The 12913-nt window shown below is 35.4% G+C and overlaps 1 protein-coding gene across 1 annotated transcript; it reads right to left on the reverse strand.

Annotated features, from left to right (window-relative positions):
• Positions 1 to 3681: 3681 nt before the first annotated feature.
• LOC141389933 (uncharacterized) lies at positions 3682 to 4326 on the reverse strand. The gene is made up of 2 exons (XM_073962212.1): positions 4132 to 4326; positions 3682 to 3999 (listed from the first exon to the last, which is right to left on the reverse strand). The coding sequence occupies exons 1-2, from the start codon at positions 4324 to 4326 to the stop codon at positions 3931 to 3933; spliced, it is 264 nt and encodes an 87-aa protein (XP_073818313.1). The 3' UTR covers positions 3682 to 3930.
• Between the last annotated feature and the right edge of the window lie 8587 nt (positions 4327 to 12913).

Genomic DNA, 12913 nt, shown 5'->3' on the forward strand with positions numbered 1-12913 from the left:
CATGGTCTATGTCGGTCCATTCCTTTAAGTACCTTTTCCGCAAAAATTTTGAACTTTAATCCTAATCAACATTTTTGTCGGTTCATACGACCAAAATTTTGAAACCCCCTAACAACATGCTGAGGGTATATCTCTGTCGGCAAAGCCGACTGATACTTTTTTACTTGTTTTAATTTGAGGAACAAACATTATACATATATGACATTTTAAGGCGATCGGTTAAAGTTTACCCTTGCCAACCTAGCGATCTTTGTTTCCATAGTAATCTGTATGTGGCGAAAATGCACGAAAATTCTTTGAATGCTTTATTTATGGTCCCATCGATGAAAAAACTTTATCAGTTCATTATTGTAGCTAAGAAACGATTTCTACAAAAAAAATTTAAAATTGGATCGGATTTTGATATAGCCCCAAATCAAACAAATATGCATATTGGAGCATATGGCATGGTAGAATAAGAAAAGGTAGCAGCAATACACAGCTGACTGAACTGGGTTGTAACGTTAGTGTCAAATTTCATATGACATTTTATACATTTATTTCTATTTCGATGTACATTAGGGACATATATTTTTTGAGAAAAAAAATATAGCATTCGGAAAAAAACATTTCCCAGAAAGACTTCTTCATATCAATGATATGTAACCTCCTCCAAGTTCGAACGATAAGCCGCGCAGTAAATCCCCGCTTGTAGAGGCGATACAACGTTTGTTAATATGTGAGGTATTTTGTTAAAATTTAGAAAAATAATGCCCTAATAAACATGTGCTTCTTTGATTTCAAAAACAAAACATTGAAACAGCTTCTCCTTTTTCTATGAATTTCCAGCGACCCCAAACTTTTCTGCAAGAATTCTACTTTCTGCGAGAATTTATGCATGATGTGGAAACATACAAATTGAAAATGTAAGGAATTTTCATTCATGTTTTCCAAAATATTCAACCAAATGTGAAAAATTATTAGTTTTTTTAAATTCCAATAATTTATAGACATTTCCTTGTTTTGTTTACAAATACAACTGGCAGTAACGTTACAAACAAAAACAAATTCCTTTGTGGTTGTTGTTCGAGTTGTATTTGTTGTAGTATTTACTTTACCTTATATTTGTTCTACCATGAGCATATGGGAAAAATAAATTTTGTTTTTTTTTTGGTCACCCTAATCTACTTATCTGCAACTTTAGATGTCATTGAGACGCTTTTCCCAATGTCATGTATTGCCTGTGTGGTGGTAATATCGGAATTTTACTTCGCAAATATGTGCATTTGTCAGTGCGTGAGATTCGCAGATCATGGTCCTTAAACTGCTTGTTCTTTATAAAAAATCCGATTATTCCAGGGTTAGATTCGCGGATCATGGCCTTTAAAGCATTTGTGGAGGTTGCCAACTTTAGAGGGGTGAACAACAAATTTGTGACACTAACAAATTTTTATTCTTTTTATGAGTGAAGGCGCGGCACATGTTAGATCGCTATATTTAACTGATGTAAGAAGGTGAACCACGGGTAGGTCAGTGTCAACTTGAGATGAAAGAGGGACAGAGATAAGCCCTGGGCTTTGTCATGTTCAAACCGATCAGAACCGTTCCTTGGTTTCATTCATTCCCCACGTCGATCATCATTTCTAATAAAATTACCCTCAGTAAAGTATTTTTTGAAATAAAACCGGATAAGCGGGTTTTATTTTGTCAACATTAGAAAATGAATTCGTACATACATATATTTTTATACCCTCAGCCTTTAGGCTAAAGAGGGTATTTACACTTTGATACGACCAAAAATGTGCCTCATCGAAATAATGGTTTTAGACCCCAAGTATGTTTGTACGATATCCGTTTCAGACAATTTTGAGTAGATCTAGCAATGTCCGTCCGTCTGTCTGTCTGTCTGTCTGGCAGGCTGGTGCGCACGATAACTCTCGAACGGATCAATCGATTCGGTTCAAATTTTGGGTATCGAAATAATTTGTCCAGATTCGATTTAAGTTCGAAGATGGGACATATAGGTCCACTCCTTCAGGTACCTCCCCCACAAATGTTCAAAAATTGTCGCAAAACTTGTGCGCACGATAACTCTTGTAGGAAATAACCGATTTGGTCCATACTTTGATCATCGTGTAATTTTTACCAAGCTTAGATGAGGTTCCAATATGGACACAATCGGTCCACACCTTCGGGTACCTCCCACACAAAAATTTGGAAAAGTTCAGTTTAGGACCTGGTCTCGAATCGCTTTGATTTTTGTTTACGCAAGTTGTATTCGCTGTCCTCTTTACGACGCTGTAGGTTTCATTAGGGGCAAGTCCACACTTCCTGAGAAAATAGCCTGAAAGTTACAAAAAAACCCTATGACACCGTGTGTAGTGGTTGGAGCGCAAGATAACTCTAGAACGGATCTGCCGATTCGTTCCAAAATTTAGCTTTCGTAATAGTTTGTCCAAACTTAGTTCAAGTTCAAAGATGGATTATATCGGTCCACTCCTTCCGGTACCTCCCCCACAAAAGTTCGAAAATGTTCGGAAAATTTGTGCGTACGATAACTCTTGAAGGGAGTAACCGATTTGGTCCATACTTTGCACATTATGAAATTTCTACCAGACTTAGATGAGGTTCCAATATGGACTCAATCGGTAAACTCCTTCGAGTACCTCCCACACAAAATTTCGGAAAAGTTCAGTTTAGGACCTGCTCTCGAATCGCCTTGGTTTTTGTTGTAGCATTTTGTACTCACTGTCCCCTATACGACGGTACAAGTTTCATCAGGGGCAAGTCCATACTTCCTGAGAAAATAGCCTGAAAGTTGCAAAAGGCCCCTATGACACCGTATGTAGAGGTTGGAGCGCAAGATAACTCTCGAACGGATCTGCCTATTCGGTCCAAAATTTTGCCTTCGAAATATTTTGTCCAAACATGGTTTAAATTCGAAGATAAGCCATATCGGTCCACTCCTTCAGGTACCTCCCCCACAAAAGTTCAAAAATGTTCGGAAAAATTGTGCGCACGATAACTCTTGAAGGGAGTGACCGATGTAATCAATACTTTGCACATCCTAATATATCTACCAGATATAGATCAGGTTCGAATGTGGACTATATTTGTCTACTCTTTCTAGTACCTCTCACACAAAATTTCGGATAAGTTCACTTTAAGACCTGCTCTCGAATCACTTTGATTTTTGTTGAAGCGATTTGCATTCTCTACCTCCATTACGACTGTAAAAGTTTTTTCAGGGCAAGACCATATTTCTTGCCAAAACAGCCCGAAAGGTGTAAAAAAAATCCCTATGGCACCATATGTTGTGGCTGGAGATCCACTTCCATAACGGTCAATGTCGATCCATTCCTTTTAGTATATCCTCCGCAAAACTTTTGATCTTAAATCCTAATCAACATTTTTGTCGGTTCAAATGCCCAAAATACATACGTATTTTGGGGAAAAAATTGTTTCAATATACACAGGCTGAGGGTATATCTCTGTCGGCAAAGCCGACTGATACTTTTTTACTTGTTATTATTTATTTATATTTTTTTGCACAAAATGAAATATTCTAGAATGTTACCATTTCTCTCTCTTTTTGACTCTCATCAATATAAAAATCTGTATATGATATTCGAATGTTTGTTTGTTGTTGGCTGGTGGTTACTATTGTCAATTAATTTTTTGAGAATCATATCAACCACAGAATTTTTATTTTGATTTTAAAAATAGCTCACTTTTTTCGCAGCGATGTGAGTATAAATAGTATATTGGGCTATTTCATATTTAGCCAAATTCGTAATGCAGCCAAAAAGAGTGGGCGTAATGACGTATAGTGAGTGTGGCGGTGACTTTGAAGGGGTATTTTCTAGATTCGTGTCTACTTGTTGTTGTTGATGTTGTTACGGCTAAGTTCATTGATTCATCACTCGTATCTTTTATTATTGTGACAGTTTATTAACGTTTGCCCTTTTTCTTTTTCTTCTGACCGTCTGGCCAAGCAAAGCCACGAGACTTTAATACATCCTATAAAACAAAAATAGTTTAATGCGTCATCTTAAGTCTATTCTTTAAATATAAACAAATGAATGGGTTGTTGTTACTATGCATATATATGTATGTATGCACATCAAACCACCTACAACCATGCTCACCCACCTGTACATTATGACACACATAATAGGCATTATCCATGGCTGCATCATTAAAGATATCACATCCAATCGATTTGCTACTGGAACTTTTCTTTTTTCCTCCTTCTTTCTTTTTCTTCTCCCCATCACCATCCCCACTGCCAGCATTACTGGATGTTGAATCTTTACTACCACGTTTTTTACGTCCTTTTGTGGCCATTGTTTGAAAATAACTGAGTGATATGCAATTTCGGGAATTTTGTTTGTGTATTTCTATTCTAAATCTCCATAGTAACTGTAATGTTATAGGGGAACAGTCAGTTGTCGAAGCCATTAGCCTTAACAACCGCCGCTATAAACTAAGGCGGTGGTGTTGTGGATGAAAGATACCAAGGAACGGCCCAGGACTTATTTTGGTTCTTCTTTCATCTCAAATGATCACTAACTAACTCCCTTTCAACCCCCCTTTCCTAATGTAATTGATCTTTACCCTGTTGGGTGACTTGCTACAATTCGCATAAAATATAAATTAGTCATCATTAGTCTTTTCTACGCCCATTGCCCCACCAAAGACAAGGACGAGTAAAAATATGACCAGTGTCCTACTCTGAAATCATTCTAAGGATTTTAATGCAAACATTGGAAATGAGAATATATTTGGCCCAACTGTCGGGAAATTAGGTTTCCGCAGTGGAATATCTGACAACGAAATAAGGCATTTAAACATCCCGACATTCATAAGGGACCCTGCCTGGCACCAGCAGTGGAATTCTGTAACTCATTTTTAACCGAATAAAACGCAAAATTATTAATGAAAAGTATAAGTTGACAACAATGTTACTATTGGTAGGAATTAGCGACAACTTTATTTTGGTTGTTATATTGCCGAAAATTTTCGTTAATTGCGGAAATTATAAACACTTAATTTTTACCGATTTCTGTCGGTAACTCGAAAAATAAGTTACAGAATAAAATAAAACCACTACAAAATGGAATAAAACCAAATTGATCACGTTATTATGGATAGAAGACACGTTGTAATAGAGGACCCGGTTCGCTACATTAATGCAACAAACGATTAAACATAGCAAATAATGTACGAACAGAGACAACACGGAAGTTGGACATCCGTGAGTTGCAATCACAACAGATAGCCACATCATATTTCACTTAACTGGCCCAAATGCTTAATCAATGCACTCCTCGTCCCGACAACATATCATCACTGGGGCAAAAAGACCTCCGCCACGGAAACCATGGTATGACCAGGGCCCTATTCCACGAAGCAACTTATCAACTTTTCATTTTGCACTTAGCAATATTTTTGATAATTCGCAATTTTTTGCGTCCCACAGAAACCTTATTTTTGATAAGTGATAAGTTGCTAATGATAAGTTGAGTTTACTAAGTTTTCAAAAAATGTTGCTGTCTTTTTGATTTCTGTTCCACAAACGTTCCCTTCCGCTAAGTGAAAAGCTGTAACTGCAAAGTGTATCTTGCTAAAATTTTGCAAAAAAAATTGTGCTCTTTCGTTCCACACAAAAAATTTGCATTTTGGTTTTGCAGACCAAATATTGATAAGTTTGCCTAAAATTTGCGGGGTAAACGTTCTCTTTGCTAATGTACATTGTTAAAACAAGTAAAGGTTTTAAAACGTTTCAACGGCAGATATTGTTCGGAAATAGGGAAAACATGGAAATGACAAGAAATTGTAAAGATCGAATTACTTTTTCCGAACTTTCACCCTTCAAACCAAATAATCGTGGATTTTTATAGTAACCAAAAATGACAATAGCCGTGGATTTTTTAAAGATTTTTAGGAGTTACAAAAAAGACTATAGACATGGATTTTTTAAAGACTTTTAGGGACAACCAAAGAAGACAATTGATGTGTTTTGTTTTAATGTTTTTAGGAAATTATAAGGATCGAATTACTTTTTTCCGAACTTTCAACCTTCAAACCAACCACCCACTCCGAACTTCCACCCTTGCAGCAACCCTATTCCGAACTTCCACGCTTGCGAACCACCACTTTCCGAACTTCCAACGTCAGAACCACCCCATACCGAACTTTCACCCTCCGAACTTCCACCCTGCGAAGCACCCCATTCCGAACTTCCAAACTCCGCCTAAACTATTTGACTATTTGAGAGTATATTTTTATTTTATTTAATTATACCCTTAGCATTTATGCTAACGAAGGTATATAAACTTTCATACGGGCAAAATGTGTCTCATCGAAATAATGGTTTAGACCCTAAGTATGTTTGGACGAAATGTGTTTCAGACAATTTGGAGTCAATTGAGCAATGTACGGCCGTCTGTCCGTCTGTCTGGCTGGAGCGCACGATAACTCTGGAACGGATCAACCGATTCGATTTGGCTTTCGTAATATTTTGTCCAAACATAGTTTAAGTTCGAAGATGGGTTATACCGGTCCACTCCTTCCGGTATCTCCCCCACAAAAGTTCAAAAATGTTTGGAAAAATTTTTCGTACCGTAACTCTTGAAGGGAGTGGCTGAATTGTTCCATACTTTACACATCCTAATATATCTACCAGATATAGATCAGGTTTAAATATGGACTATATTTGCCAACTCCTTTGGGTACCTATCACACAAAATTTCGGATAAGTTCACTTTAAGACCTGCAATCGAATCACTTTGATTTTTGTTGAAGCAGCTTGCATTCGCTGCCTCAATTACGATGGTAAAATTTTTTTTCAGGGGCAAGTCCATACTTCTTGAGCGAACAGCCCGAAGGGTGCAAAAACCCCCTATGGCACCGAATGTAATGGGTGGAGATCCACTTCCATAATGGTCAATGTGGATCATTCCTTAAGTATCTCCTCCGCAGAACTTTTGATCTTTAATCCTAATGAACATTTTTGTCGGTTCATACATCCAAAATTTTTAAAACCCCCTAAATACATACATACGTTTTTGGGAAAAAAATTGTTTCAATATAGACAGGCTGAGGGTATACAATGTATCTCTGTCGGCAAAGCTGACTGATACTTTTTTACTTGTTGTATTTCATTTCACTTTATTTTATTTTGTTTTCTTTTATTTTATTTCATTTTATTTTTCGTTATTTTATTTTGTTTTACTTTCTTCAATTTTATTTAATTTTATTTTATTTTATTTCATTTAATTTTATTTTATCTTATTTTTTAATTTAATTTTTATTTAATTTTTAATTTTTTTAATTTTTTGTTGATGAGAGTATTTTTTGCCTTATTAATAAGATTTTTGTTGTTGAGAATTTGGCTTTGGCTGTAGGCTTCTCATAAATAAAAATCCAATTTTCTGATTTTGAAGCTTTATTTTCCAATATTTCGATTTTACTCTCCAATCATCTTCAGGGAACTACAAATTATTTTTATTACAGGTTAACAACAATTTTATTTATATATATTTCATAAGTTATTTACTTGAAAGATAGTTGTAGTAACTTCTACCAAGAGCTTTCTTCAACTAAAACTTGGCGCGTTTGTATTTGTTCACTGTATGTCTGTACATTTGAGCGCAGTTTCCAGTGTCTGTTTTGTAATTTAATCCATTGGTGATCACTGTGGATGCTATTTGCTCCACAGACATTGGATCATCCTATTCCAGGCATGACCAAAAAGAGAACGGAGAAAATATGAAACAATTTCGGAAGCAAAATCGTTCAGATTTCGTATCGATTTCTATACGATTTTTCGTAGGGGAATTTGTTCAGATTTCATTCCGATTTCGGAGAAAATGTCGGAAGTAAATTTCCCTTCGAATTTGCTAATGTTTTTCTTCCGATATCGTTACGAATTCGGATCGATATGTCGGAAACAATTTTCCCTTCGCACAACAACCACCTTTTGTATATATCTAACAAGTAACATTTTAGTTTGTTGTCGAAAAACAAAATGGATGGTTATAAAATTCGCATATACATTTTTTAAATATTTTAAATATAAATGCAACATATAATAATTCAAGTTAGTGCTGATAGACTCAACATATTCGTACACAAAGTTTACATTGTTCTACTATAACTACAAAATGATAACAACAGTGAAAATCATTAGATATCTTTGAAATTATAATCTTCCAATAAAAAAAAAATTATCAATAAAAAAGAGGCATCAGAGATAATTTTTTCCTTCGATAATCATACGAAATTATTCCAAAATTGTTCAGAAACCTTTACGAAAGTTCGGAAGGTACCTCAGATTTTCATACGACATTATTTCGAAATCGTTCAGAAATCTGTACGAAAATTCGGAAGAAGAAATTCGAATTCCGAATTTCCCAAGGATTTTCTTCCGATTTCGTTGCGAATTCTGACCGAAATCGATCCGATTTCGCTCCGACATTTCGTTCCGAAATTATGTCAACCACTTCATACAACTTTCGTTAAGATATCGTTACGATTTCGGATCAGATATCGGACGTAACGTCCGAAATTTGTTCCGATTTCGTTACGATATCGGTACGATTGGTTTGCTGGGTATTCAAAATATTGGCAACTTATAACAGTGTGTTAGTAAGTTTGTATTCACGCAGGCTGTAAAACAACAAATCAAAACATTTGTTCTCTTTTATACGCTCTTTCTGAGCATTCGGGTCGTGTGCGTGTAAATTTCCGACAATCATCGGCACCGCCGTGCCAAATGTGACCTTGCTTGTCCTATTCTACTTGGCAATGATAAATAAGGACGTAAAAATGGGACGCGAGAACAAAATGAAAAAAATTAAATAAAAAAGTTAAATTAAAATAAAAAAAAAAAAATAATTTTGTTTTTCATATATTTCTTTATTTGCAATCTATCTATAAAATAAGACAATAAGCAAATTAGTTATTATGTAATAAAATGACAGGAATTATGTAAATTCAACAGAAATAAACATAGGTTCACATGTACATTTGTAATTTTTTCATAATTCAGATGACTTTTATAGGATTTTATAATTTTGTATTTTGGAGTTGGGCATTCCCCATGATGTCAATATGTCAGTTTTTTGGTTTTGCGACAAAATAAAAATTTAAAAAAAAAATTTCCTTATTTTAGGTGCGAAATAATGATAGGTTCAGGGCAATTTTAGTTAAGATCTTGTCCGCGAATTATTTTCAAGATGCAGATTTCTTCAACACTTTAAAGCAGTTTTTAAGAAACAAATTTTTAACGTGGGATAGGAGGTGATTCTGTTGTTGTCAGAGGCAAGAATCATTTCAGATTGCACGAAAAGAGTATCAATCAAAAAACTAAATGCAGTTTTATAAAAAGTTTCATAAATTGGGCGCAAATTTCAACGTCAAAAAAGTCTGGAGGGTTCTCCAATGCCACTTTGACGGCAGGAATCCCTTATTTTTCCAATTTATTGCAGTTTAAATAATTTTACATCTTAAACAACAGTCAACTTGATCTTCAGATATCGAAAATGTGACGTAAACAAACGTTAGTAAGCTCGAATCGACCGAGGAAAAATACAAAAATTGCCAAGGAAAACAGCATTAGAAAGCTATTAAAATTGTCAATCAGATATGATTAATATGCATTAGACATTTTAAGCGGTTATGGAGCTGGAACAAAAAAGAACCGTATTTTTGGACCGTTTCTTAACGTTTGTGAGGATACATTTCTGTGCGTGACAAAAATTATGATCACGACCTGATATACATATACGGTTAAGCGGTTCATAAAAACCAGATAAAAAATTGATTTTAATATCAGAATAACCGGTTCCATAATTCGGATATCCTGATATTAATTCCAAAAAATAATGAAATTAACGTGCTTAGCAAAACGAGATACAACTGTTTTAATGACTCCTAGAATTCTAGGTCATCAATAGGTTAAAAATAATGTTTTGAAATAAATAGATATAGGACTGTCTGAGCAAGATTCGGGTAAAAGTGAAAAACGACCGCTTAAACAAGATTATATCGATTTTATGTCTTTGGGAACTATACCTAAAATTTTTCGAGCGACGTTTTTGTAGAATATTCCGAAGCTGAAAAATGTCATCTTGTGCCACATTTATTGCGGTTCTTGAAATAAAGGCCGAAAAGGACATTGAAGGAAGCGAGTTAGAGGGTTGAAATGTTCTACGAAAAATATCCTCATTTGACATGTCATCTTAAATATAAGCTTAATCAACAGCGAACAAAGATATAACGCTGATTCCAGATGGTTTTTTGGGTCTCCAGCAAAATATTCATTACGCCATATCGCGAAAGTTCGACTCACGGCGAATCTGTCCTTCGGGGTTCTGTATGTACTCACCAAGGGCTTTCATCTCCAATAGGAATTTTCCACCCCCCCAAAATTTCGGTGCACAGTGTTATCGAAGGAACAAATTTTTCTCTGATGCCTCTTTTTTATTGATAAATTTTCTTTGTTGTGTTTTTATTGGAAGATTATAATTTCAAAGATATCTAATGATTTTCACTGTTGTTGTCCATTTTGTAAAGTAGAATAATGTAAACTTTGTGTACGAATATGTTGAGTCTATCAGCACTAGTTTGAATTATTATATGTTGCATTTATATTTAAAATATTAAAAAAATGTATATGCGAATTTTATAACCAACCATTTTGTTTTTCGACAACAAACTAAAATGTTGCTTGTTAGATATATACAAAAGGTGGTTGTTGTGCGAAGGGAAATTTGTTTCCGACATATCGATCCGAATTCGTAACGAAATCGGAAGAAAAACTTCAGCATATTCGAAGGGAAATTTACTTCCGACATTTTCTCCGAAATCGGAACGAAATCTGAACGAATTCCCTTACGAAAAATCGTATAGAAATCGATACGAAATCTGAACGATTTTGCTTCCGAAATTGTTCCGATATGTCGGACATCCAACATTTGGTTTGCTGGGGCGATTAGGCGCCCGTGTGCGCTCATTTACCGTTGCTCTCTCCACACACACAATTCAACCCATTGAAAAAGCATGCACTCACACAATGACACCCCGTAAAGCAGTATCCGGCACTAATACAAACACATTGTTTGTGGTCTCACGCATACCACTCTCTCTCGCTCTCTCCACAAACAGCGTGTGCGTTAATGCATTGCTAAAATTAAAAATCATTGAAACAACCGACAACAGAACCTTCTTCTTTGACTTCTGAACGAAGACTGAGTGGCGGTTGTTCTGTTGTTATTCTCATCAAGGGCACGTGTGCCCCTTTTTGCCGGATAATGCCGTAAAGTATGCAACCGAATAGTAAGGTGCCTGACGCTGTTTTAAACTAACTATCACAGATGCCAACCCAAAAAATGGTATTGAATATACTGAATAATTCCGAACTAAAATGGAGTAATTTGTTTCTTTTCCTGTTCACAAATTTAGTTGGAAAAGGTTTTTGAACTCGTTACACTTATATAGGGACCTATACCCAAACATGAACCTATGTTGACAATTTTTGGTGGAAAAGTTTGTGACCAATAGAAATCTCAAATGACAGCTATTTGGATAAAAAATGCAGATGAAATTCTCGAAATACCTAAAATCCGAAGGTACCGTTGTTTTGGTACCGTTACCAAAACAAGTTGACTCAAACATGTTGTTCTCAAAATACCGAACCTGCGGAGGTGCCATTATATGCCTACTAAACCACAACGTGAACATATGGTGAAAATTTATCGTTGAAAAGTTTTGTGACCACTAGGAACCTAAAATGTTAAATTATCGATAATAATACTCCAGACTTAAAAAGAATTACCGATAATTTGGGGAAAAAATATAGCTAAAATTCACAACATATCGAAAATCGGGAGGTACCATTATATGGACGCTATACCAAAAACTTGACCTATTTTGAACATACGTCAAAATACAATGTGGCAAAAATCCTCAAAATAACGACAATCGGGAGGTGCTGTTATATTGGGGCTATACCAAAATATAGACCATTGCTGATAATTTTTTGATGGAGACCTCAAATGTCGAACTACAGGCAGTTGAGTCAAGAAATATAGCTAAAATCCTCAAAATACCGAAAATCGGAAGATACCGTTATATGGGGGCTATACCAAAACATGGACCTATGTTGACAATTTTTGGTGGATATGTTTTTTGAATACTGGGAACCTCAAATGTTAAATTACAGGGAGTTTGGTCATAAAATGTAGCTGAAATCCTCAAAATATTGAAAATCGGAAGGTACCGTTATATGGCCATATTCGATCTTGACGTGTCTATGAAAAAAAGACACTCGGGTGCAAAAATATAGCATTCTAGTTCAATTATTGCGAACGTTAGAGTGATTACAGCAGACGGACGTGGTTAGATCGACTCAGAGTTTTATCCTGATCAAGTATATAATATTTTATAGGGTCACAAATGATTATATCAATGCATTATAAACGGAAAACAAACTTCGGGAGGTACCTTTATATGGACGCTATACCAAAAAATTTACCTATTTTGAAAATTTTTTGGAACCTCGAACGTCAAATTACAATGTGGCAAAAATCCTCAAAATACCGAAAACCTGGAGGTACTGTTATATTGTGGCTATACCAAAACACAGACCATTGTTGATAATTTTTGGTGGAGACCTCAAATGTCGAACTACAGGTAGTTGGGTCAAGAAATGTAGCCAAAATCATCAAAATACCGAAAATCGGAAGGTACCGTTATATGGGAACCTATGTTGATAATTTTTGGTGGAATGAATACTGGGAACCTCAAATGTTAAATTACAGGAAGCTTGGTCCTAAAATGTAGCTAAAATCCTCAAAATACTGAAAATCGGAAGGCACCGTTATATGGGGCCTGTATAAAACTTGGGTCGATATAGGTCATAAAACTT

The sequence above is a fragment of the Musca autumnalis genome, unplaced genomic scaffold (assembly GCF_047663935.1).
Source record: "Musca autumnalis isolate F117 unplaced genomic scaffold, ASM4766393v1 scaffold_1, whole genome shotgun sequence".
Taxonomy (NCBI): domain Eukaryota; kingdom Metazoa; phylum Arthropoda; class Insecta; order Diptera; family Muscidae; genus Musca; species Musca autumnalis.

Excerpts from the sequence above, each read along its gene's own strand:
- LOC141389933 (XM_073962212.1), bottom strand. The coding sequence starts at position 4,326 with ATGGCCACAAAAGGACGTAAAAAACGTGGTAGTAAAGATTCAACATCC. Across the intron at positions 4,000-4,131 it reads ATGTGTGTCATAATGTACAG|GATGTATTAAAGTCTCGTGG; the intron begins GTGGGTGAGCAT and ends TTTGTTTTATAG.